Source organism: Stenella coeruleoalba (genome assembly GCF_951394435.1).
Source record: "Stenella coeruleoalba genome assembly, chromosome: 8".
Taxonomy (NCBI): domain Eukaryota; kingdom Metazoa; phylum Chordata; class Mammalia; order Artiodactyla; family Delphinidae; genus Stenella; species Stenella coeruleoalba.
Window position 1 is genome coordinate 95,253,916 of NC_137154.1, and position 26,217 is coordinate 95,280,132.

The 26,217-nt window shown below is 56.6% G+C and overlaps 1 protein-coding gene across 1 annotated transcript in view; it reads right to left on the minus strand.

Annotated features, from left to right (window-relative positions):
* The window catches only part of NECTIN1 (nectin cell adhesion molecule 1), a 66,078-nt gene that overhangs the window by 9,662 nt on the left and 30,199 nt on the right, over positions 1-26,217 (minus strand). The window contains exons 2-5 of the mRNA XM_079930495.1: positions 4,080-4,430; positions 3,246-3,548; positions 2,704-2,821; positions 1,121-1,272 (exon numbers count right to left, since the gene is read on the minus strand). Of these exons, the coding sequence (XP_079786621.1) occupies positions 1,121-1,272; positions 2,704-2,821; positions 3,246-3,548; positions 4,080-4,430 (924 nt within the window). The remainder of the gene's footprint in view (positions 1-1,120; positions 1,273-2,703; positions 2,822-3,245; positions 3,549-4,079; positions 4,431-26,217) is intronic.

Consider the following 26,217-nt stretch of genomic DNA (forward strand, 5'->3'; position numbering starts at 1 on the left):
AGGTGAGGGCTCCCACTTCTGAGAAACAGGCTCAGAGCTAGTGAATCCTCAGGACTTGCCCAAGCTCTGTGCCTGGAGCCAGGAACCGCCGCCCAACATCCAGTATCCCTGAACCTAGCTCACCATCTCTCTGAGGTCACTTCCTGTCCAGCTCAGTAGCAGCATGATGTCACTTCCTGTCCTAGGAGGGTCTTTCTGTCACTTTCTCACCCTGGAACTGGCTCAGATACAGGGTTAAAGACACCCTGGTTGCGAAGTCGTGATGGTACTTTACCCCTCTGTTGGCTTGTTTTGATCTTTCCATTAATAATGATAATGACAGAGACAAGATAATAACACGAGCCATTTATTGACACACTGGTCTGTGCTAGGTGCTTGGCCTACGTTATATAAATTCTGACGACAAGCCTTCAAGGCATGTCATACTGTGCCCGTTTTACAGATGACGGCTTGTCCAGCTGTCTGACACGGAAGCCCATGCTCCTTTCACGTTCCATGTGATGTCTCCCCCAGAACATCCCAGCCCCTGTGTTCCCTTTGCTCTAAGAGGTCAGGAGGCTGTCTCCCTCCCATCTGCCCTGAGAGAGAAAAATGCAGGGAAAATAGCAATTCAGTTGCAGGGCACACACACCACCATGGCTTTGGGCTCTAGCCTGGCTTTCCCTCTGTATCTTTGCTTGAGGTAAGCCTCGCCCTCCAGCCCACGCAGGTTTCCTGAACTGCAGGAGCAAAGCTCGGAGGAGATGAGCTCCTCCCACAAGCCCACCCCACCAAGGCAGCATCACAGGTGTGCAGACCCATGGGCAGGCTCTAACCACGCCCACCCCCAAAACAGCATTGCTGTAAACAGCACTTCCTTCCTCACTCCTGGAGCCTCCCTCCCGCCCCTCTCTGACTGGCGGGGGCGGGGGGGTCACCCTATCTCACACACAACCTTCAGAGAGGAAAGAGAAAAGCAAAGCAAGACCAGTGGCTAGAGCTCAAGGGAGAACCAGAGAAGCAGGGAGAGGAGACGCAAATTTCCTACAGTGACACAGCCCATAGGTGGTAGATGCTGGCAGTGGAGGAGGCGGCGGGCGCAGAGAGGCGGGGAGTGGCAGGGAAGGGGGCAGCTTCCTACCTGTGATATTGACCTCCACCTGGCCCGAGCGGGTGCCGATGGGGTTGGTGGCCTCACAGACGTAGGTTCCTGCCAGGCTGTAGTTGATAGGTCCCCTGAAGAAGAGAGTTCTGTTCTGGGCCTCCACACCCTTGGGGAGGGAGCCATTCAGCCTGCAGGGATTGGGAGACAAGGCAGAGGGTTATGACTCTCCAGCCCCGAGAAGCTGCCCCTGTGTCACCCACCTGACTTCAACACAATCAGCCCTTTGGCTGAGTTAATAGGCAGCATCTGTCTCGGAAGGGGTAAAAACAATCAAAAACAACAATCATTCAGTGTTTCACATTTGCTCATCGCAGCACTGACAGGCAGACAGGACAGGCAGATACTGGTTCCACTTAACAAAAGAGAAACAAGGTTCAAGGCCAAGGAAACATAGCTAGAAAGTGACAGTTGGAGCTCTAGCCAGAGCTCTGGACTCTTGGCACAGTGCTCTTTCCACCACACTGGTTCCTTGGTTTCCTGGGTAGCTGGTTAATAGTCTGGGGTCCTAACCCCAAATCTACTAAAGCTGCACCACTGGGGTCACGGCCTAGAATTTTAACAAGTTACTCAGGTAACGAGATGTGACCCACGTTTAGGAATTATGTTCCATCTCACCAGCTCATTTTCTTGCTGGGCATGTCACAGGTCTTTTTCACAGGGGGAGAGTCCTAGAAGGTTCCTGAACACAGGAGACCTTTTCCTTCCTCCCGATCCTTCATGCCACAAAACTATTATTCTGTTGGACCCGGAGCTGAACTTGGCAAGCAGGGCCCTGCCCACTCGCACCTCCGGAACTACTTCTGGTTCCAGGAAGTGGATGGTAGCAAACAGTTAAGGTATGTCAGTGCCTTCTACTCCCCAGAAAAAGAACGTAGACACGATCTGGGCAGCCGTATTCTGGCCACCCATGTCAACCTGCTTCCTAGCTTCCCCACGCCCCTGTCTTTCTGCTTTCTGTGTGTCCCATCCAGCTCTTCTCTGGGAGGAACCTTGGCTCAGGCCATCAGAGCTGGCTCTGGGGGGAGTGTGACTAGACCCTTTGAGGTCCAGGCCCAAAGACCACGAAGCCAAGAATGGGAGGATGGGCCTTGGGACGAGCACTCTATGAACACAGGCATTCTGGGCTGACTGCTGCCTCTTCCCTGAGAATCTGGGGGTGTTGGAGAGAAGGAAAAGGAACAAAGAAAGATCTGGGATCCTCCAGAAAGCCAGCTTCCCTGGGGACATCTCGATAAAAATAAATAGTGGGGGCTGGGGTGGGAGTGACTCAAACTGAATCACCACAGCATTCTTTATTAGGGAGCAGAAGGAAGGCAGATCACAAGGGAAGCCCCCCTGGCAGAATGGTTTGTCCCACGGACCCTGATGCTGTCCAACAAGGGGGTGTATGTGTGCGTGTGTGTGCGTGTCTCTCATGGCCCCTCTCCCCTTCTCACCGAGCACCTGAGCCTAGACCTTCATTTCCTCTCTGCCCAAGGTTTCTGGAGGTGGGGTGGGTGGGCCTCCCTGTGACCAGCAAGGTTCCTGGCAAAGCGACCAGCCAGCCCCGCAGCACTTACGTGGTCCAGTGGTACTCGGTGGCTGGGGGGTTGGCATCAGCTTTGCACTTGAGCTTCACATCCATCCGCTGCAGGTACCAGTTCCCATCAAACCCCTCGATGGTCACCTCGGGCTCGTCTGTGGGACAAGAGGTGATGTTTGAAAAGGGTGAGGTCAGGAGAGCAGAACTTGGGTGAGGGAGGCTCTGGTGGGGAGGGGATGGAAGGGGAAGTGACATGGAAACAGCAGGAGGAGGGGGTAGAATGACAGGGAGGGTGGAGGTCACGGACCCTCGGAGCAGAAACAGCAGGGGAATGAGGAAGGGGGAAAGAGAGGGTGGGCAAAGGGGAAGAGGAGGGGAGGACGAAGAACCCCCAGAAAGAGAGAGGGAGGAGGAAGGAAAAGAGGAAGGATAAGGGGGTGAGGGAAGGAGGGGTGGGGAGAGTGATGAGAGGTGAGAAGCGAAGGAGGGAGGGCTGGCGAGGGTGGGGGTGGTGGGAGGGGACCACGGTGCCTGCCCCACCCCGGGAGACCCAGCCCTCCGACACTCTGCCCCGCTCACACTGCACGCTGAGGGTGAGGCTTTCCCGGAAGCGGTCCATGTGGTAGTTGACGATGCAGGCCAGGGACTGCTGGTGGGCTTCCCGGCTGGGCACCAGGCGGTAGCGGCTGATGACGGTCACCGTGCCATTGGGGTTCCGGATCTCCTGGTACTCCGCCTCACCCTTCAGCCGCGTTTCCCAGGACACCACACTGGGAGGCTTCCCATTGGCCGAGGTGCAGGTGGCCACCAGGACCTTGTCATCCTGCCCCTTTCTGGCTCGAAGCACTGCCTGGGCGCCCTCTATCCAGTTGGTGGGTTTGGCTGCGGGGAACCAGAGACAGCCATGAGTCTGGCTCTGTTGCCTTATCAAGGACACACAGGCCAGGAGGGCAGGTACCTGCCAGGCCTTGCTTCAGGTCACCCTGGCCGTCCATGTCTCTCAGATACACTTCACCGAAGCCCCTCCCAGCACTTCTCACAGGGACCTCTTCGGGTCTAACCCGCAGCCTTCCTGCTCTAGTCTTTGTATCCCCTTTTGTCACGCGGAAGTCTTCTTGGAGTCCTGCTGTGCTCAGGAGGCACTCTCCCTTACCACGGCGTCTGCCTGCTTCCTGGCCACTGGAAAGTGCCCCACGGTGGGGCTCCAACCTGAATACTGATCCTCAGCTCTGTCCACAGCGAAGGCCCAGCCCCCATCCCCAGTGAACTGAGACAGCCTGGTTAGAAGAGGCCAGAAGTGCTAAGCCCAGAGCACATGCCGACCCAAGGAGCACATCTGGGGCCACTGAAGATGGCCAAGCCCCCAGGCCACAGGCCCCACCCAAGCAGGGAGGAGTGGTCCGGTCAGCTTACCCATCACAGTGAGGTTGAGCTGGCTCTCTCGATTGCCGGCAGGGAAGGTGGCAAACTCGCAGATGTAGACGCCCTCGTCCTCCAGCTCCAGGCGGGAAAGGCGAATGGTACCGTCTGTGAAGGAGGGCCGTAGGAACTCCACGCGCTCGCGGTAGGGGGCCAGCACCGAGACGCCCATGGCCGGGTTGTAGATGGCCACGTTCTGCTTGGAGCCATTGGTGGCCTTCTGCCACGTGACCTGGGTGATCTTCACGCCGGGCAGCGGGTTGGCGAAGCTGCAGTGCAGCACCACGTCCGTGCCGATGAAACCGTACATGGAGTCGTTCACCTGGACCACCTGGGTGTGGGCGCCTGGTCGAGGGAGATGGCAGAGGGGGGTCAGGGACAGCCACAGCCCCCGCCCCAACTCCCTGTGCGCTGGTCTTCTATTTTCCAGTAGTCATTATTTAAAAAATTCTGACTCTAAAATAATAATTGCTTGTTATAGAAACACTGTTGTGGGCAATACTAAAATATACTGAGAAGAAAATGGCAACAACCCGTGATCCCACCACTCAGACATATCACTGATCATCTGATAGGAAGTGTTCTCTTTTACATTCTTCTCTATATATCCAGGTAACCATCTGGTTTTTTTACACAAAATCAGAAGCGTACCGTAATCTGTTCCATAAACTGTCTTTTCACTTAGTGATATATCATCAGTGTCGCTCCATGGCAGTAAATACCGTCCACACCCTGATTTTTGAGGAGGGTTGAATGTGCTGTTTTTTGAGCAGAGGCTCAGCAGAGGAGCCACCAGCTGCTTCACCTTCCTGGGCCTCGGTTCCCTCGTCTGATAAATGGGGCGGGTAATGCAGTCCTCTCTAGCTCACAGGTTGCTAGGAGAACCAAATGGTACGACGGATGAGAAAGTGTCAGGAGGCAGGAAGCGCTGGGGGAGCACCGGGGCCCACAGTGGCCATCATTATGGCCACCTCCACTCAGGAAGGGCTGAGGGCCCGGGCCCTGGGGTGCACTGGCTTGGCCCCTCTTACCCAGCAAGGCGGCTGCACGAGGCTCAGCCTCTCTGCTCTAACTCGCCTTCACAATCAAGCCTGGATGTCTTAACTTGGCATCTGACGTCCTCATCACCTGGGTCCTGCCTTTCTGTCCACGTCTCTCCAAACATGAGGCCTTCCAACCAGGTCAGACTGGACCCCTGCTCAGAACGTGCCATATTTCTGTGTTTCCTTCTCCCTCTTCCCATTTAGGTATCAATTTCTGAGTCTATTATCAGCACTGGAGTTACGTCAATGAGCGATTCAGTCCCAGCCTCCAAGGAGCACAGAGCCCTAGATGCTACATGTCTAGGCCTGTTCCTCTCGTTCCCTGGAAGGCCCTGCCCCTTTCCCACCTATGGATATCCCACTCAGGCCGCCTCCTTTGGGAAGCTTCCCTGATCCTCCCAACCCTATTACAGCTCTTTTCTGCCTGGGAATGTGGTTGTTCACACCTCTGGCTTCTCCTCTGCCAGACGGTGAGCTCCTCCAGAGCAGCGTCTGTGTCTTTTCCATCCCTGGAGCCCCAGCGCCTAGCCCATTATCTAGCACACAGTAGGTGCTCAGTAAATATTTGTGGCCAGACAAATGGCACCGGAAGCCGTGAGAGGAGAGGTTTGCAAGAGGGAGGGAGTGATCAGTGACATCGAATGAATGAATAAATCCCCTCTAGTCTCCCTCCCTACCAAGTGGCTTCTGTTTGAGCTTTTCCTTAACTCTGAACTTGGCTCAGTCATTCACTCCAGTGGGCTCGCTCCTGAGCTCTGTCATCAGCCGTCCTTCCATTCTTATTTCACTCAGTTACTTTATTGAGTGCCATCAGTAACATCAGTGTCAGGCCCTGGACTGACCCAGAGCCCGAGGGATGGCCTAAACGCACAGCCCCCCTCCAAGGGAGTCTGCTGCTGCAGACTAGGAACTCGGGGCTTACGCCTGCCTCTGCGTGATGGAGGTGTGAGCAGGCCACACTCTTCTGAAGGGTCCCGAGACCATGGTCAGTGAAGTATGCTGGCCCCCACGCCTCCCCTCAAGAAGGTACAGGCCAGGTCTCTCCAGGCACTGCGGTATCCCCTGTGTTTGGCACACAGTAGGCACTCAAGACATGCCTGCTGAATAAGTATATCTTTGGCCCTCCAAGCTAGGCCCTCGCCACGCTCTGAAAGCTTTCCTGATGGTTCCCTCCTCTATGCCCGCTCACGTCCACACAGCCCTTCAAGGTCCACCTGGGGTACCACCACCCCACCCCTCCAGCCGTCCCCTTGGCCGGTCTGGGGGGTTCTGACATGTCCCCGGTGGAGAACACTGTGGGCTGGTGGGAGAACCATGCCGGAGACACCCAGCAGGGGGTCAGGAGGGCTGGCTTCTAGCCCGGCTCCGTCTTGAGCTCACCCTGGCACCTTGGCGGGTCACTTCCCCTTCCCGAGCCCTCTTTTCCTCCCCTGTAAGGGAGCAGGCTGGACTCCACGATGCCAATGGTCCCTTCTGGCCAGTCTGATTCCCTGAACTGCAGCCCAGCCCAGCTGTGGCCTCACCCCAGACACAGTCCCACAGTGAAGTCAGTGGGCCAGTAAGCCCAGTACTCCTGCTGACTGGCCAGTTGGCAAGCGGCTAAGCCCTAGGCCTTCCAGCAGGGTAAGTGGGTGCTCCCTCCAACACGCCCAGCCTCTACTCACCAAGCCTGCTGGAGGCTGCCCAGCAGCTGAGATAATGTGGGTATAATTGGGGAACTTTCACCACACAAAGGCGGGAACAGGAAAAGCCAGTTGGGAAGGCTCGGGCCATGGTGGGGGGGTGGGTAGGGGTGTGGGCACCAGGATCTACCTTGGGATTGGTACCAGGGCACAGTGGGGCCTACAGTGGGACACAGCCCACCAAGTCCGCTGCCACCCCATCTCCTTTCACCCCCTGGGGAGGTAGGGACAGGCAGCGTTCAGGGCCTGGAGCACAGGCTGACATTCGTTCACCACGTCCTCAGCAGTGACCTCACTCTGCAGAGCTGTGAGCCAGGAGGGGAGACGGCTGACTGCGGCCTGGGCATGGGGAGGAGAGGCTTCTGCAAGGGGCTCAGGTGCCCCAGAAGCCCCCTCTCATCAGCGCCTCACCAGGCTGAGGTGGCCCTCCCCATCCCACGTCTGTTTTGGGGTTGAGGCTGCTGTCTCCTCTCCTGTGTGACTCTCCCAGAAGCAACCCCATGGCAGGCGGGGCAGCGAGGAAGGTGCCTGGGTGCCCGCTCACTGCGCACTAAGTGGGTTCCCTGGGCTCCTGCCCCTCTGCCCCCGAGATGAGCGGGCAGGCAGGTGGGAGGACCTCTAAGGAGCCGGCAGGTGCATCCTGACATGGGCCTCTCTGCCTACAGCTTACTGTTAGCCTTGTCTGCTATTTCCACTGTAAGCATCTTTGCCACAGATGCCTTTGCCACATTTCTTGCCGCATAACTAATTGTCCATAAGTCAATTTTGCCGAAAAAGATAAAATAATAAAGTTTAAATGAGGGACATTAAAAAGGCCATAATGAAACAGGAGAAATGAGTAACAAAATTAAAAAGACCTTATTGCAAAATACAAAATATTTGAATTTAAAATGTGTGTAGGGACTTCCCTGGTGGTGCAGTGGTTAAGAATCTGCCCGCCGATGCTGGAGACACAGGCTCAATCCCTGGTCCAGGAAGATCCCACATGCCGAGGGGCAACTAAGCCCGTGTACCACAACTACTGAGCCCACGCACCACAACTACTAAAGCCCGTGTGCCCTAGGGCCCGCATGCCGCAACTACTGAGCCTGTGTGCTGCAACTACTGAAGCCCGTGCGCCTAGAGCTCGTGCTCTGCAACAAGAGAAGCCACCGCAGTGAGAAGCCCACACACTGCAACGAAGAGTAGCCCCCGCTCGCTGCAACCAGAGAAAGCCTGCGCACAGCAATGAAGATCCAATGCAGCCAAAAATTAAAAATAAATAAATAAAATGTGTGTAGATGCATGGCAATACCGTGCAAAGAACTGATTTTCTTTTGTGGGTTGTACTTGTCTAAGCAGTAAGCACTTGTCTTCCAAGTCTTTCGTTCATATTATTTTATACATTTGTTGATTCGTCTCCTCATTGGGTATCGAACTTTTTCTTTTCTGCTAAAATGTCTTCCTTCATTCAGAGAGGTATCAGTTTCCGAACACTAGGGTGCATGTTTGTAACTGAACTTTGTGTTGCGTTGGGAGAGCCTCTGCACTGCTGTGTGTTCTCAGCACATTGTCTTACGTCCATTGATAGACTTTCCAAAAAGTTCTATGGGAAATGTAGGCTCAACTCTGTGCCTTTGAGGCCCTTGGCCTCTTTCTCCTCCAACGTAGTGTGTTTCAAAATACAAAACCAACTCTTGGGGAAAACCATCATCTTCTGTCAGCTTGATAAAGCCATCAGTAACGTCACTAACTGGAAGAAACGCTAGCGCATCTCAACTAGTTGAAACCGAACTGTCAAACCAAACTGTCAACCAGTTATTTTCTCTTTCATGGCAAAATTGCCTCATGGCCAATTAGTTATGTGGCAAAATGTTTGCAGTAAAAATGTTTTTGGTGAAAGCACCTAGAACCGCTGCTGTTAGCAGGGCCGGTGAGGCGACCCTGGCGGGTGGGCATAAGGGAACGCTTGGAATATGGGGTTTGGGGTCACTGAGGGCGGGGATCCTAGAGTTGTGGAATTGGGAGGGGCTGAGAAGACTGGTAAGGGCTGAAGACCCTCCCTTACCTTTCCCCCCACTTTAGGCTTAGGGATCCGGAACCCAATCCACGTGTCTTGGTTGGGAGATGCGGGGGTGAGGGGAGTATGTCCCTCATTGTTTAGATTGGGCAGGTTGGGAGGCTTTCAGAGAGCGGGGCACACTCTACCGCAGTGGCTCTGACAGCCAGGGTCAGACTGCTGCAGGCGCCACTGGAAAGTGAGAAAGGGCTAGTTGAGGGCAGGGACCCAGGAGAAGGGCCCTCCTCTGTGCAGGACGAGGTGGATTGTAAGCCTTCTCTGGAAGGCCTGAGAGAAGGGGTGCACTGCAGGGGAGTCCCCTGGGAGACCACACAGCCCCCTTCCTCGGCTGGTCCGTGCCTCTCCACCAAGCACTCCAGCCCTGACAGCCCGAAAACTGATGCTTATGTCTCCCCTACCTTGCCCAAGCTCCTCCCACCCTCTGAAGAGAAGGTCCCCATCCCCATCAGGCAGTATGGTGGGTTGTGAAGAGCCAGACAGTGTGGGTTTGCATGCCCCCTCTGTCACCTACGAGCTGTGAAAATTTGGGCAAATGACTTAACCTCTCTGTGCCTCAGTTTGCACTGAGGATGCACATCTGTAAAATGGGGATTATAATAATACCTATTGTAAAAGTTGTTGTAATGATTAAACGAGTAAATGTGAAACTCGAGGACAGCACTTAGCACAAAATTAAATGCTCAGTAAATGTTAGCTGCTATCATCATCATCACCACCATCAACATCACCATCATCACCATCATCATCATCACAATCACCATCATCAGCATCATCATTTCTCATTTATGAAGCAGGAGGCCTCCCTTCCCGGCACTTCATTCAACAAATACTTATCGAGGGCTTCCCTGGCGGCACAGTGGTTGAGAGTCCGCCTGCCGATGCAGGGGACGCGGGTTCGTGCCCCGGTCCAGGAGGATCCCACGTGCTGCAGAGCGGCTGGGCCCATGAGCCATGGCCGCTGAGCCTGCGCGTCCGGAGCCTGTGCTCCGCAACGGGACAGGCTACAGCAGTGAGAAGCCCGCGTACCACAAAAAAGAAAAACAAACAAAAAAACCCACAAATATTTATCGAGCACCTACCCAGTACTAGGCACTGTATGTGTGCTTCTAGTCCCCCTCTTCCAGGAAGTCCTTCTGGACTCCTCCTACTTAGCTGACACGTCTATTCATTGCCCAACTGCATATAACATGAATCTGTACCCTTTTTTGTTTCCTGGCATGTGTGTTTGGCATGTTTTCTACTGTATCCTCCCGTCTCCAAATAGACTGCAAGTCTCTGTGGGAGAGGGAAGGAGCAGGTTTGACCTTGGGTTGAGCTGATCATGTCACGGCTGATGCTGGCAGGGTCCAGGGCTTGGAGAGTACTCTACAGACTCTCTCTCGTTCCCCAAGCAGCTAGGGCTGGTCCACAGAAGGTACCATCTCTTCTTCCCCACAGGCTCCCTCTTACATGAGAAGCAGAGGCTGTCCCAGATGTGGGAACCAGGACCACCAAAATGGTAGCACAGTGGAGCTCAATGGACCATGCAACCCATCATTTTACAAAGGAGGAGACAAGGGGCCAGAGCAGTTGGGTCACTTGCTCAGGAACACAGAACAGCAGGACCCAGCCCAGTGCTCTTCCTAACCTGCCATAAAAATAGACTCAGGGGGGCTTCCCTGGTGGTACAGTGGTTAAGAGTCCGCCTGCCAATGCAGGGGACACAGGTTCGAGCCCTGATCCGGGAAGATCCCACATGCCGTGGAGCACCTAAGCCCGTGCACCACAACTACTGAGCCTGAGCTCTAGAGCCCGAGAGCCACAACTACTGAGCCCACGTGCCACAACTACTGAAGCCTGTGTGCCTGGAGCCCGTGTTCCGCAACAAGAGAAGCCACGACAATGAGAAGCCTGCGCACCACAATGAAGAGTGGCCCCCACTCGCCGCAACTAGAGAAAGCCCGCACACAGCAAAAAAGACCCAACACAGCCAAAGATAAATAAATTAATTAATTTAAAAAAATAGACTCAGGTTCTCAATCTAACGCTCCAGGGCCTCATTCTGGGTGGTGTCCCTCCTGTGTAATCTCAGTGCCTCCATTGCTCCTGTGGAGAAATGGCACAAAAATACCAGTTACAATACTGCAGCCACAGTGCCTGCGGGCTACCTGTGCGGGGCTTGGCGGGCAGGTGGGTCAAGGGGCTGGGGGCCAGGGCTGGAGCCCACATTGGAGTCCAGTGACTACGTGTCAGGTGCAAGGTCAGAAACAGGGACTCTTGGGAGCCAAGGTTGGGGGCACCTGCAGGAGGCTGCTATGTACAGAGCAGGAAAAAGCCAGGGCGGTGGGGAGTGAGGGTGAAGAGATCCACTGGGACCTGTGTCCTTGGCAGAGGGGTTCTTTTTTCTCTCTCTCCAGTTTTCTTATTCTTTTTTTAAAAATGCTATTCTATTTAATTAATTAATTAATTAATTATTTTTCTCTGTGTCTGGTCTTAGCTGTGGCACGCGGGCTCTTCTCTTGGGCTCTTCATTGCGGCATGCAGGCTTCTCTCTAGTTGTGGCGTGTGGGCTCCAGAGTGTGTGGGCTCTGTAGTTTGCGGCACGTGGGCTCTCTAGTTGAGGCACGTGAGCTCAGTAGTTGTGGCATGGGGGCTTAGTTGTCCCATGGCATGTGGGATCTTAGCATCCCCTGCATTGGAAGGTAGATTCTTTACCACTGGACCACCAGGGAAGTCCCAGCAGAGGAGTTCTTGCATCCTAAGGATACCAAAGAATGAGTCTGTTTCTTTTCCTGACCTCATGCCCTGCCTATTTTCTCCCTGGCCACCCTATGAGCTCCAGGGTCTGGGACCCAGGTCCCGGGGACCTGTGCATACGTGCCTCAGTTTCCCCACTGGCGCTGGGGTCGGGCAGTTTGGGCTGCCTTCGTGGCTTCTCAGAAGTGCTGAGCCAACAAGGCAGGCATCAGGCCTGCCCCCGAGACGTCACGGACCTGCAAAAGCCCCAGCTCAGCAACAAAACACAAAGGCTCCTCAGCTGTGGCCGACAAACCTGCTCCCCAGGGCCCTGCCCGCCCGCTCTGCCTGCCATCGAGCTAATCCGAGGCTGGGGCCACGGGTTCCCACGCAGCGGGGTGTGGCCCAGAGCGGGGGCTGCTCTCCTCCCCGTACCCACCTCGACCAGTTTGTCCCCACCTTTGAAACCTCAGACCCCTCTCTCCCTAGCCGAGCAGGCTGGGACTCGGCCCATGTGGTGGGTGAAGGGGAGGGCCGGGGCCGGGGGATTCAGCACAGGCTACCTCTTCTTCGGTGCCCCATTCCTTTCCTGAGACTCTGCCCGGGTGGGCTGAAGTGGCAGGCCTGGCCTGGGTGGGAGGCACTGGGCCCTGCAGAAGGGGCCTCTCTGAAATCGGCATCCTTTGGGATCCATCTCTAGGGCTTTCCAGGGATGCTCCCCTGTTCCCTGCCCTGGAACTGGTAGAAAGGAACAGGAAATCCGGTGAGAAACCAGCTAAGTGGTAAGTGGGAATGACTCACCCATTGGAGGGGGGAGAGCCTCCAGACGAAACCCTGCTGAGTCAGCACAGTGACCTCAAGGTTATAGGTCCCCTCCTCCCAGTGCAGCGACTTCTCCAAATGTCAACTCCCAGGGCTGCCTAGCTCCTCACTTTCTGGTGTCACGGCCTAACCTCATGGGGGAGAGGCTAGTGAGGTAGAGGGTGAGATTTGGAAGGAATCCCCTTCCTACGGTCCCCTCCTCTGGGAAGATTTTCCCAATCAGTGTCGCCTGGACCCAATCGTTCTGCCAGCAAGAACCCACATGAGCAGGGCTCTCACTGAAGTCCTTTGAGCTTGTCCTGTCTTGTATCTATGCCCTGGGCATGTTTCCCTATTAGTTCTGGAGCTCCCCAAGTGCCCAGGCTGCATCTCCAACCTCCAGCCTCTCCTCTACATCCAGGATGGGGTCCGGGGCGAGCCAGGGCAGAGGGCTCAGTGAGGAAACAGAGAAGTGGCAGCTGGCCCAGCTCTCGTCCCTGCACCCCTAGCCCCCCCTCACTGGGCCTGGACATGGCAAGAAGGCGTGAGGGCCGAGTCCAGGCTGAGCAGCCCGGCCCGGTGCCACTGTTAGCTCAGCACTAATGCCCCCCCGGCCTCCTGCAGTGCAGGGGCTTTGCCTGGTGGGATTCTCTCTGGGAGCAGTGCCTATCGGGACGGCCCCAGGTGTCCTGGAGCCTTGCGTCCCCTCCACATCCACCTTACCAGCAGAGGTGCTAACATCCCATGATCCCACAGCCAGGGGCTAATTGCTACTGTCCGAACCCAGGCGTCTCCACCCCTCATCTGGGGTCACAGCAACTGCCAATGTTTTCCTCTTGGCTAATGCACACCCTCCTCAACTCCCCACATGGAGCTGGCTAATGATGGGCTGTGGGGCTGGCGCCCGGCGCCTGGGGCGGGTGAGCACAGTGCCTGGGAGAGGAGGGGGCGCGGCAGCCTGGGAAGAGCCCCAGAAAGAGCCAGAGTGGAAGCCCGGGATCTTCCAGACGGGCTGGGCGGGCCCTGCTCTCTGGCAGTGCGGAAGCCCCCGGGGAGCGGTGGCGGTGGGGCCTGCTCTGGTCCCATCTCTCCCTGAGCCCTAGGAGGATAGGTCGGGGGTTGGGGATGAATCAGGGAGCTGGGTGTTGCCTTCTCCCACTGAGGAGCAAGTGGCCAGGGACACCTGGACGGCTCTCCTCCAAGCCTGTTTTCACACTGGCTGCCCATCCCCAAAGCCCAGGGTAGGCTGGTCTTGAGCAGCTCCTGACTCCACTCCTGGCATCCCAGAAACAGGGAGCCTCTCTCGGCTCTGCCCCCTCCGTCTCTAGCCTTCAGGCTCCACCTCTCGGTCCTCTCTGTACTGCTCATCCCGTACCTGTCACCTTTCCTCTGGCCGGATGGTGGGAACGGAGGGTACTTACTGGAAATTGGGAGAGGTGGGCTCTGGCCCCCACTACTTGGTCATTTTTTTCTGTACGGCCTTAGGTAGGGCAGTTTGCTTCTCTGACCTTAGTTTCCTTTTCTGTAAAACGAGAGTGCTGGGCCCCATGTCCCTGGAGGACTCCACTTTGGACGTCACCTGTCCAGCTCTCTCTCTGCCCCTGCTCTGCACCTTCCCTGGATCAGCCTCTGGAACTTCTCTACCAAGTGGGTGCTCTACCTCTGTATACTGCCCATCTCCTCCAAGAAGACCTCCCAGATTAAGTGGAATGCCAGGAAAATTCAGGCTGCACGACGGCAGAGCCGGGGCACACGGGGCTCTTCCACGGCCACGTAATCACCAAGCGCAGCTGGTGCCAGCTCCTAAATGCTTCTGAATCCACCTTTGTTCTCCATCCCCACCGGCCCCAATCCAGGCTCCTCCTAAGTCCCCTCCCTCCGGCTCAGCCCCTTTCCTACCCACCCGCACCTCCAGCAGAGGCTCACTTCCTTATTTTCTCAACATTCCTGGGCCGGGAACCCCCAGTGAAGTAAATCCCAACCCCTTTCCTTTGAACCCAGCACTTACCATCTCATCCCTGCCGCCCTTCTTCTCCCCAGGCCTTGCCCCTGGTGCAGGCCACCATCATCTCTCGCCCAGTTTACTGTACTATAATGCCAAGGACACATACCTGCCTCCAGGCTTCCCCCTCTAATCCATTTTCTGCTCTCTAAAATACAAAGCATTCTCGATTTAAAACCCTTCCATGGCTTCCTACAGCCCTCAGGATCAAGTCCAAAGTCCTTTTGGGCTCTGGACCTCGTCTCGGGCATCTGAGACTCCAGTTGCCTCTCCCCTGCCTGCTCTCTCTCTCCTGCCATGTGGGACAAGACCACCAGGTCCCTGCCACATTCTTCCTTCCATTAAAAACACATACCCCGGGGCTTCCCTGGTGGCGCAGTGGCTGAGAGTCTGCCTGCCAATGTAGGGGACACGGGTTCGAGCCCTGTTCTGGGAATATCCCACATGCCGCGGAGCAACTAGGCCCGTGAGCCACAACTACTGAGCCTGCGCGTCTGGAGCCTGTGCTCCGCAACAAGAGAGGCCGCGACAGTGACAGGCCCACGCACCGCGATGAAGAGTGGCCCCCACTTGCCGCAACTAGAGAAAGCCCTCACACAGAAACGAAGACCCAACACAGCCAAAAAAAAAAAATAATAATAATTAAAAACAAAACAAACAAACAAACAAAAAACAATAAAACCCACATACCCTGCTACCTGCCCACACCTCTTTATCCTTCCTGAATGACCTTAGCCTTGACTTTTGGGGAGGTTTTCCCCCTTCCCCCATGAGTGACGTGTTCCTACATCCCGAGGGTCCCAGGACCTCAGCATACACCTGTCATAGCATTTCCCCTACTGAGCGGAAAGATCAGGACTTCAGCCCAGTGCCAGGCACCTAGTAAGCAGAAGGGTGCCTCAAGTGGTTGGAGAAGGCTGTGAGCCAGCTGGGGTCCCAGGCCAGGGTTAGCCGTTTCTCAGGTCCGACTGCACCTTCCTGGAAATTGCACATTAGCCAAGGAGGGGGGCCTGTACAGGAGGACACAGCATGGTGTGGCCAGGTAGGGCCGGAGGACAGAGACAGAAGGTGAGGCCTCACATCTGCACGGAAGGGAAGCAGGTCAGGGCCTGAGTCTCCTCCTTCCTGATGGAAACCAGGAAGCTACATCCCCAAAGGGTGACCGCTTGTCTGCCCCCCAACCCCATATCCTCCGCTTGCTTCCCACTTGCCACCTCCCGATTCTTTCCTCTGTCCTCTGCCGCAGTTCCTAGCACCCGGCCCCACCTCCTTCCTCACTCCAGACCGTAAGGTGAAAAATACTCTTCTCACCCAAGCAAGCTGCGGCCCTGAGGCCCTGAGGCCCTGCTCCTGAGGTCTCAGCCCTGCAAAGCCTGCACGCTCTCCAGCTCCACGCCCCTCACTACATAGCCTGGATTTCTCCCGGCCTGGTCAGGCTTTTGAGGCTTCAAAGACCTGGAACCACCTGGCTCTCAGGCCAGGATTCAGACAGGTCCCCTCTCTGTGGCCAACGCCGGCCGTCTCCACCCCGGCTGCAGCAGACGACATATCTCGCAGCAGACACACGGCAGCCCGGATTCCCCTCAGCAAATGTGTGTTTTTAATGACACATTTTGGGGAGTGTAGGCTGCAGCCTCCTCGGAAGGCTAGTGTGGGGTGGGAGAGGCTGGGGGCTGCCGAGAACACAGGGAGAATTCCCCAAGCCTCCCAAGGCTCCAGGGTGACAGATGCATTGTCCCAGCCCTGTGGGTTCCATGCCAGTGGCCACCACCTGTTTAGAAGTGGAGGTCTCTTGATCTACCTCTTACCAGGAGGGGCCTGTCGGATACCCCAGTGCCCAGCTCCAGACGCCCAGGCAGCTGCCTTCCCCAGTGGCAGGGGGCTGGGCCTGTACGGGGAAGGGAAGGCAGTCAGGTGGGTATATGGTACCAGTTTCAGGGAAGGCTCAATCTAAAAGGGCAGGGTTGGGGTGGGAGACTGATGGGGAAGCGGTTCAGAGGAATATGGCGGCGGGCGGGGGGACGTAAGTAATTCATTCATCCATGAGCACTGACTTTGGATGCAGAGAGATCCAGGCTTATATCAGCTCCTTATTCGCTGGGTGACTGGGCAAGTTGCATCAACCTCTCTGTGCTTCAGTTTTCTCATGGATAAAAGGGGAACACTTACAGGACTGTCTCCTGGGGTGGATGTGAAAATTAAATAATTCACATCAGTTCTTAGCACAGTGCTTGGCACAGTTATGCTACACAAGTGGTTGTATTCTTGTCACTATTATAGTCTTGGGGAAAGGAGCTACCTAGGAGTCAGGTAAGCTGGTTTCCATCCCAGCTCTACCAACCCACCATGTGATCTCGGGCAAGTCCCTGTTGTGATTAGGCCACTCCCCCGGAGCAGGGGCCCTCAGCCTCAGCACTGCTGACACGTGGGGCCTGATAACCCCTCGCTGTGGGGACCGTTCTGTGCACCGTGGGGCATTTAGCAGCGTCGCTGGCCTCTACCCGCTCCACGCAGTAGCAGCCTCCCTCAGGTGTGACAGCCAGAAACATCTCTAGACATTGCCGAGTGTTCCCCGGGAGGCAAAACTGCCTCCAGTTAAGACCACTGGCCTAGAGGAAAGGGCAGGGAGCTCAGGCAGGGGTGTTGGGGTGTGGGATGCATGCGCAGGGCAGACCTTAGCCCGCTGGGTGAGGAGGGGAGTGGGGAAGAGGGTTGGGGGCACTCCGGAGGGGAAGTGTCCTGATCTCTCTCGGGGCAGAGGAGCTGCCGGCTCCTGTCTGGAGAGCCTGCTCCCGACCCGGTGGAGGAGGTGCGTGTTTGGGGGGAACAGGTGGAGAGAACAGGAGGCCTAGGGAGTTTGCACCTGACTGCTGCTTGCTGTCAGAACATGGGTGACAGGGTGGTGTGCAGTCCTCAGAGGACAGAAGAGCATGGGGAAGGGGGAGTCGGGGACAGGCGCAGACAGGGAGACACTCAGTGCCAAGAGGCCGCAAAGACAAAAGGGCTGTGTTTCTAAGAGCAGAAATGAGGTCGGCAGCATCTTCCTTCGGCTGGTAAACTGCTATCATCTCGGAAGGATTGTCACCTCATTTGGTTCCTGCTTAAGTGAAATCCACAACATGTGTTCTCTGCGTTAGTGGAGTGCTTGTGCTTAATTAGTGGCAAATTCTTTCATATTAAAGTCATTAAGTTTTGCCGTTTGCTCCTCTCACCCCCGGCCTGGCTCGCCTCTGTCTTTCCTTTTAAGGCAGGTGGCCTGATTGCTTCTGTGCAGGTTGTTCAGCCTCGAGGCCTCAGGAGATGAGTGGGCATGCGCGCGTGCACACACACACACACACACACACACACACACACACACCACCCCTCCCTGTGGCATCTACAGCACCAGCCCTTGTGCCCATCGCACCCTGGACTGGCATTTTCGGCTCCCAGCACCTCCGTCCACACCCCAGCCTCCTCCACGTGGGCTGGCAGCTCTGCGTCCTGTCGCCCCCGCCCACCCCGCCTCTGGGGGCTCCTCCTGGGCAAGGCTTTAGGGTAAGAATTCTTCCTGCCGGGAGGGACTCTAGGGCTGCAGTGGGAGGGATCGTCCAGGCTGCAGGGTGGGTGGGGCCGCTGCTGCTCAGAGGACAATGACAGGGTGGCAGGACTACACGGGACTTGCCCTGCTGGTGCAGCACTGAGGGTCTCAGGAGGGATGCTGGGGTTCGGGGGGGAGACACAGGAAGGCCTCGGTCTCACTGGTCCCTAGTGCTGAAACGCAGCCGCCTCTGCGACGACGCTTTGTAGCCACAGCACAGTGGCAACCCTGGACTCCTGGCAGGGCGTGGGGTCAGTGATTAGGGCCCAGGACAACCTCTTCCCCTCTACCTGCTTCTGAAGAGGCTTAAGAAGGAGAAGGAGCCTGGGAGGGAGAAGGTGGCTGCTGCAGGCGCCAGACTTGCTATTTCATCCCTGGGCAGGACACATGGGTCCGTCTGGACCAAATGAGCAATACTGTAGCCACACTGCAGCCCAAGGCTTAGCTCAGACGTAATACTGCCAGGCAGGGCAGGAGGGGCCGGGTCTCTGCTGGGCCCCCTCCCTGTACAGATGGTACAAGGACAGAGCCAGGCCTTGGGCGTTGGCTCCTGGGACGCTTTCTGTTGACTGTGGGGATGGGGGATGGGAAGAGGGTGCTCCCGGGCCTGCAGACGGGGCCTCCTCTGCATCTGGACTCGGGTGCAGGGGAAGTGTCTCGGGTGCAGCAGAAGGGCCCTTCCCTGCACAGCCCCTCCTTGGTGAAGCCCCTCCTGAATGTCTGGGTTGCCACAACCTGGCCCCAGACGTCAGCAGGTCAGCCTCCCTCTCCACACCTCCCAGTTCAGGACTGTCTCCATCCCCCGAAAGCCTTCCGTGCCACCCTATGAGCTCCGCTCCTGGGCTTCAGGCGGGCGGGGAGCAGTCTTGACCTCACGCACACCGGGCAGCATTAAACCACCGTACTGGGCAGGGTCTAGGGTGCAGACAAGAGGCGAGGGCAGGAAGCAGGGAACCGGCAAATGCTCGGGTCACAGTTTCTCTCTGATTGACCTTCTTCAGCTAGTGTTGCCCCAGGGGCCTCCCCTAAAGGGTCTCCAGTGGGGGGCTGGAGCTGGGCCAGGAAGGCAGGCCGCTAGGGTCCCTCAGGTCAGGGCCGAGGGCCTGCTGGGGTAGAGAAGAGGAGGTAAACCTCAGTCCTTATGCTCCCTTGGCCGATGGGAGAACCCAAACCCCACAGAGGAGACACTTCCCGATGCCTCAGAAATTCGGACTTCGTTCTGAGTAGCATTTGAATGAGGCCTGGGGTGGCCTGGGTCACGGGATGCAACAGGTGAGCAGAACTTTGGGAAAAGGGAAGAGAGAGTCTTTCAATGGTCCTTCCGTCACATCCAGAACACCCTCCTCTTGCACACCCCCACGCTCAACCCACTCTGGCTCAGCTGCAACCCCCAGCCCCGCTTCTCTCCCCAGCGCACGGCTTAAGTGAAAATGACCATTTCTCCTCCAAACATAAGCAGGAGGTGCTGGATCCCCAACCTCTCTAACACCCCTTAGCTGTGACACCCCCAACTCACTGTTACCCCAACGGTAACCCAGAATAGCATTCTCCTCAAGCCGCAGTATGAACCCCCAAACCAGCCCCAGCGAAGTCGCCGTGTCAGTGCCAACCTAGACCGCAGACCTGGGTCACGACCCTAACACTTGTGCTAACCTCTTCCTGCTTTTAACCACAGAGTGAAGCACAATCCTACATGTGGTTCTAACCTCAACTCACTCCAGATCTGAACTCAGCCTCAGCTCTGTGGTACCCCGGAAGGAAGGCAGTCACAGCTCATGGTTTTTGTCCTACCCAGTAATCCCCGACTGGGGTGGCCAGAGAAAGCAGGGTCTTCAAAGGGTCCTGACATCAAGTTGCAGGGATAGGCTGGCTGAGCTAGAAGGCCTCCCTCTGTGGGTGGATCTGCCTGACGGGGGGCTCATCCTGCTCTCTCCCCACGCCACCCCATGGCCCAGGACCTTGTAGACATGTCTAGTTCCTGGGCTGTCCCTTCCCCGGCGCCCAGGAGGCTGAAAGGGGTGGTGATGGGGTACATGCTACCCAGTTTGTCCTGCTGTGATTTCAGCAGCAGCCGTCACTAGCAGTGGGACCCACGATCATGTCCCACACGTTCCCCGAAGCCCAGCCTGTTTCACCTGTAAAACGGGCCTGAGCACATCCACCTCTTTGGCCGGGGAAAGGATGGAGTGAGGGCATCTGTGCCAAATGACCCCTCCTGCCTGGCCCCATGGGGCTGCCATCTTCCCTCCCCCTCGTTTCTCCACCACTTCCTTTGTCAGCGGCGCTGAAATCATCACCCTTTTCTTGGCAAAATGCTGAGAGGAGAAGGTCCCTGCCGTTGTCACAGCCTGTCCTCTTCCCACCCTGTCGGGCCAGGGCAGGTGGGGTGAGAGGGAACCCAAGAGGCAGGAGGCGAAAACCCCAAGCCCTGGTCACTTCCCCCCAGCCCTGCCCACTCTCCCCCGACACGGGCAGTGCCGTCGTTTCGACTGGGGGGGTGGTCTTTCCCATTCTCCCCACCCTCTCGCCCCCGCCATCCCTCTGCCCAACATGAATCTATCAGGAACCTCGCCCAGTCCCACTTCCAGCTCAGACTTGTTAGGGTTCCAGGAGTCACTGGGTAGGGGCCCGGCATGCCAGGACCTGCTTCTCGTCCTGCCTTGCAGAGAGCTAGCACGTAGTCAGCAGGGCACAATACCCAGCGGCGGGGATGCAGCCCAGCCTCTGCGGCCACCTGCTTCCCTTCCCTTCTCCGCCCTCCCTCTCCTTCCCATTCCCATGCCCTCCTCGCCCTGCCCACCGCATTGCCGAGAGCGGCCCCCAAAAGCCAGGAGTGGCCCCTGGCGGGATGCGTATACGTGTGGTGGGGAGCAGACCCCCACGTTCTACTAAGTCTGGGAAGGGTGTTGCCTGCTACCCACAACTGCCCCAAGGCTGAGCCCAGCCCCTTAGCAGCAGAAGCCAGGGGTCTCACATGCTCCCCTCCCTCCCTAGCACAGAAAGTACCAAAGGATGACGTTCCCTGCCGGGCCCCTGCCAGCCCCCTGCCAGTGGACGGTAAGAACAGTTAACACATGTATATTACCTGTCTGTGCCAGGCCGAGGTCTGAATGTCTACAGATATTAACTCACTTAATCCTCACAACAACTCCGGGAGCTACGTACCATTTGTTGTCTCTATCTTACAGATGAGGAAACAGAGAGGTCAAGTAACCTGCCCAAAGTCACATAGTCGGTGAAGCCTATTTGACACGGCAGGCTGGCTCCAGAGGCTATGCTCCTCAAAACAACACCGGCTGCCCGCGGCCTCCCCCCTCCCCCCTCCATGAGGAGACGAGTGGCCAGCACACACCTACCGAGCCCCAGAATCGTGGGTGAGGGTGCACGTGACACCTGGGACCCTTGTCTGTTGGCAGCCATGCTGATGGGGCTGGGAAGGGCTCTTCGTTGGGAAGGCAGACACCATCCCCCCTCTCATCCAGGCTCTGGGTGAGGCTGAGCCCCCCAATACCACTCCTAGCGGGACTACTGGGCCCAGGGCAGCCCTGGCCAAAGGGATAATTCTGGGCACTCCCAAATCATTCTTCCTCTGCTCTCTTTTCCTCCCAGTCCAGGAGCTAAGAAACTCGACTTCCAGTCTGATCTCTGGCTCTGGGTCTTCCTCTTTCTGTCCCTGGGATTCCGCACCTGTGAAGCCTGGTGTTCACATCTTCCCCCAGGGCCTCCGGGGATGTGGAGCTAGGAGGACCAGGCGTGCAAAGGGCTAACGCTGGCCACCATCAGTTAAGCACCTATGATGTGTCAGGCATTGACATATATAACCTCACTTACTCTTCATCGCCATCCCCGGGTGTGCGGGGGGAGTCCCCTCAGCCTCGGGCCCAGACAGGAGAGTGACTGCAACCCCTGCCTTTCCCAAGGCCCTAGAAATGTCGGGTTTTTCTTTTCCTTCTCATTTCTCATCCCTGCTCCTCCCAGCTGGCCTGTACCACACTTCCACCACCACGTCGTCCCCTCCACAAGCCCCGCCCCATCCACTCTGGGTTATTAGCTACCTGAAGCCCCCGGAAGTGGGCAGCGGGTGCCAATGAAAAATGGGCAGACTCTTCATGTCCCTCCCTGAGCAGGGGGCTGGAGGGGGTACTTGGGGGCCCAGCTTAGCCCACAAGGTGAGCAGGAAGCTTGGACACATCTCCCAGCCAGCTCTACCAGCGGGCTTCCCATCAGAGGCTGCTGGGTGGGATGGCACGTCAAATTAGCTTAACGAGTGAGGCCCCAGCTTTAATTGGGGCCCTCTGCTTTGCAGTGCTGTCTCGGGCTTTCATTTTTAATGCTGGGAAAGGGTGGGTTTTCTTTCTCTCTCATTCCCATGCATTTTCACCCCGGCTAATGGCTCCTCACTCAGAAAGGCCCCTACAACTGCTAATTGGGTTTAATTACTGGGGTAATTAATGATGCTATTGGAAAACGGAAATGTTGTGGGTGAATTCTGTGTATAAATAGATAGGAAAGTCAAAGGGACAGAGAACTCACACAGACCCAGGGAGGAAGGACCAGGCTGAGAATCCTTCAGCTGTGGTGCATCCCCTTAGATGGGGACCATCTGGCCTAAGCTCCCACTTATAGGGGAGGAAACAGAGGTGCGGAGAAGAGCAACTCATTCAAAGTCGCCAGGAAGTTGGTGGGAACGGGGAAAGGGGGAGCTGGCAGGGCTGGGCCCTGGAAGAAGAGAAGTGGGAAGGTGTGACTGTAGCCACCTGGACTCAATACTGTGATAGCGGGTGTGAGAGTACCTGGGGACAGTTATCAGCCAGACACCGGCCCATAGCAATATACTGTGGTTGTTTCTCTTGTGGTTACAAAGGCCCTGCCTCTGGGTCATTAGATAAGCGAATAGCTCATCAAGCCGGGAGACAAGTCAGGTGTAGAAAGAAAGAGCGGTGGGCCGGTCGCGGAAGGCTACGGACCTCTACACCTCCTCTAGCTGCGATTCTCTCTCCTGTCTGGTCTGTATGGAAAGGGCTAGATGGGCGTCTCTTTTTTTGTGTTTTGTTTTTGCGGTACGCGGGCCTCTCACTGTTGTGGCCTCTCCCGTTGCGGAGCACAGGCTCCTGACGCGCAGGCTCAGAGGCCGTGGCTCACGGACCCAGCCGCTCCGCGTCATGTGGGATCTTCCCGGACCGGGGCACGAACCCGTGGCCCTTGCGTCGGCAGGCGGACTCCCAACCACTGCGCCACCAGGGAAGCCCCTAGATGGGCGTCTCTTAAGGCATCTCCTGTATCTTTCTTGCTTGGCTCACACTAACCAGCCTCATCCTGAAGTGATGAAGACATTCACCCCTGGAACCTCACGGTGACCTAGAGATTTTGTACTATTCTGGGGAGGGAGGAGACTGGAGGAAGGAGCATGAGATGAAGGAGGGGAGAGGACCGGCTGCCTGGCTGTGGACGTTTGGTCAGCTCTAGGTGGGTCCACGTGCCCCTAAGGCCCTGATGACGCCTCCGTGCTGAGGGCCCCCCGCGTGCACCTGTCAACTGGGCAGCTCCGCACTGAACTCTTCTCTCCAGCTGCTCCCTCACTACCCCCGTCCCTCCCAGGGCCCCATCGCATCAGTCACCTCATTATATCCATTTGACTCTCCTTCCTCTGGATTTCTAGAATACAGCCCTTGACACTGCAGTTCAACTGGGAATTGAGGCCTCCACCATTTCTAATCTGGAGTCCTGGCACAGATTACACTAAAAACAGCGGACCTTTAGTAAGTGCTCACTATCTAAGAGGTATTGTGAGGCGCGGAATCTCATTTCCCCCTCACAAAATTCCTCCCAGTGAAGCCTTCCTGTTCATGTTGGGAAGCTGAGGCTCAGGCTGGTGAAGTGGCCTGTCTAAGCCACAAGTGGATTTGAACACAAAGCAGACCTTGTCACACCAGTGCCCTCCCCACCCCCACTTTCCACTGCCTCGGGCGAACTCTAAGGCAAATCTGAGCAGCTTAGCAGCCTTCACAATCTGTCCCCCTGCCTGTATTCCCAGCTCCTCCTCTGGGCCCTCCGAGGTCCCCACCCGCCACACCAGCTCCCACCCAACTCAACACTCAGGTCCCCTGGCCACTAGCTCTGTGCTCAAGCGCCCACAGCACGAGCCTTCCCCGGGTGCCCAGCGTGGGCTGTCTCTTACTCTGAAGCTGCAGTGCCCACACAAGGCAGGACCCCGATCTGTGTTTGCTCAGTGAACTGCGAGCCCAGCTACAGTCACATCTCAGAGGACAGACTCGGACGGGGTGCTCTGTTGACTGCTCCAGTCATTAAGATCTTTTAATCAAGACTTCTTAGAAAGCTCACGATCAAAGACTCCCTGGAGAATGCCATGATTATGTATAAAAAGGAAGGATTCTCTATAAGAGAAAGACTGAGAGGCCCCATATGTGAGAGATGCATCCAATTCCAGGCCCCAACGGGAGGTGGGAAGACCCCCCCCACCCCAACCCTTCCTTTGCAGTCCAGTCCAGGGTGCCAGGGCTAATCCCATCAGTCTTCTCTTCCAGCCCCATTTACCCTGATGATCCTGGATCCTGGAACAAGCCAGAGGAAGGTGCCGCCCATGTGGTAGATGTTGAAATTGAGACCCAGAAGGGTGAGGTGATTACTAGAGGCTCTATAATAAATTAACTGAGATCAGAGAGTGAATCCAAGTCTCCTGATGCTTCTTTTACTCTTCTGGTCCCAAAGGGATGAAGAAGAGGAATGGTGTAGACACGGCGCCTGGCTGAGTGAAGGCCTCTGGGTAGGAGTCATTGGTGGGCAGGCTGGCGTCCCACGTCCTGTTTTCAGAGACCCAAGCTGGCCCAGATCAAGGCGAAGATGGCCAGCGCCCCTCTTCCCTACTCCCCTCAGTGGCCCCAGGCTGGGGCCCTTAAGGGTGAATCAGGAGGCGCTCTGGAGCTCACCACCAGCCTGCCCCCTCGGGGTTCGGGGTGGAGGAGGGAGGAAGCCTGAAGAAGCAGGTCAAAGCAGATCCTCCCCACGTGCCCCACCCCCACTGAGAGTGGGCAGAGCCAGAGCCTGGAGGACCAGAACCCGGGCGCCCTGTCCCGACACGTCCCAGAGAACAGCTTGAGTGGGAAGTGAGGGAGTGAGTCAGGGCTCGGGGGCCAGGGGTGGGCGGGGAGAATGAAGGGGAGAACAGAGAGCGACAGGCAGGTGGCTGGGAGGTCTGTCCCACCTCAGAGGACGTGGGGACCAGGGCTGGCAGGAACCACGGAAAGGGTGGGTTCCCAGGGTGGGAAGGAAGCAGAGTTGGCTCAGCGGGCTTTGGCCCAAGGCCTCGGCTTCCCAGGTTACAGGCTCAGACACGCCCTGGGAGCAGGACTGCTGGCTGTAGATAGGGCAAGGCAGGAAGCAGCACCTAGCCTCCACCGTCTGGGGAAAAGTCCTGCGAGGCCTAACAACAGGGACCTAGCTGTGCCATTTCACCCTGACAACAAGCTACAATCAACAGGAGGCCGGCAGGCAGAGGTTGGGGGAGCTGCCTTTAACTCCTATCTCCCACACCACCCCCATCTCCCCATCTCCCAGCAGGCCTGACAACTCTAGGTGCTGCCCACCACAGCGGGCAGGGGCTGGCCCGGGGAGGGGCAGTGCCCCCATTGCTCAGGGGAAGGCCCCTCTCACCCGCAGTGGATGCAGGGGGTGGGCAGGTTGGCGTGAGGACTAGGGCAGGGAGACGCTTTGAACCCAAGACAGGCCGGCGGGCACTGGTTCTTGGCTCATGGCAGAGAAAGTGGGGGGGGGATGGCTAAGGCTTGTGCTATAGTTTCTTTCCTTTTATGAGATGTGAACTCAAGCAATTAAAAATATGCACTTTATTTTATACAATCTGCCCTGTTGTGTCTCTTCATCTTTGCTCCAGCCCTGTTCCCATCAGACAGGTTGGCATTTCCCAGCAACTTTTCATTTTCAAAGTGATTAGACAGATTGTGTGTGTCCCTGTTTTATATGAGGCTCAGTCCTCCCTCCTTTGTGGGCTCCCTCACCCCTAAAAGTAAGTACTAGTATTTGTGCTTCCTGCCTCCCAGAATTCTAACAGCAAGCTGTTTTAGTTCCTCCAACACTGATTGAACCACTCCTACGTTCCAGGCACTGGGAAGTGCTTCCCGTTTAGGATCTCACATCATTCTTACTTCCATCTTTTGGAGCAAGTACTGACGTTCCCATTTTACAGAGGAGGAAACCGAGGCCCACTGGTTGAGA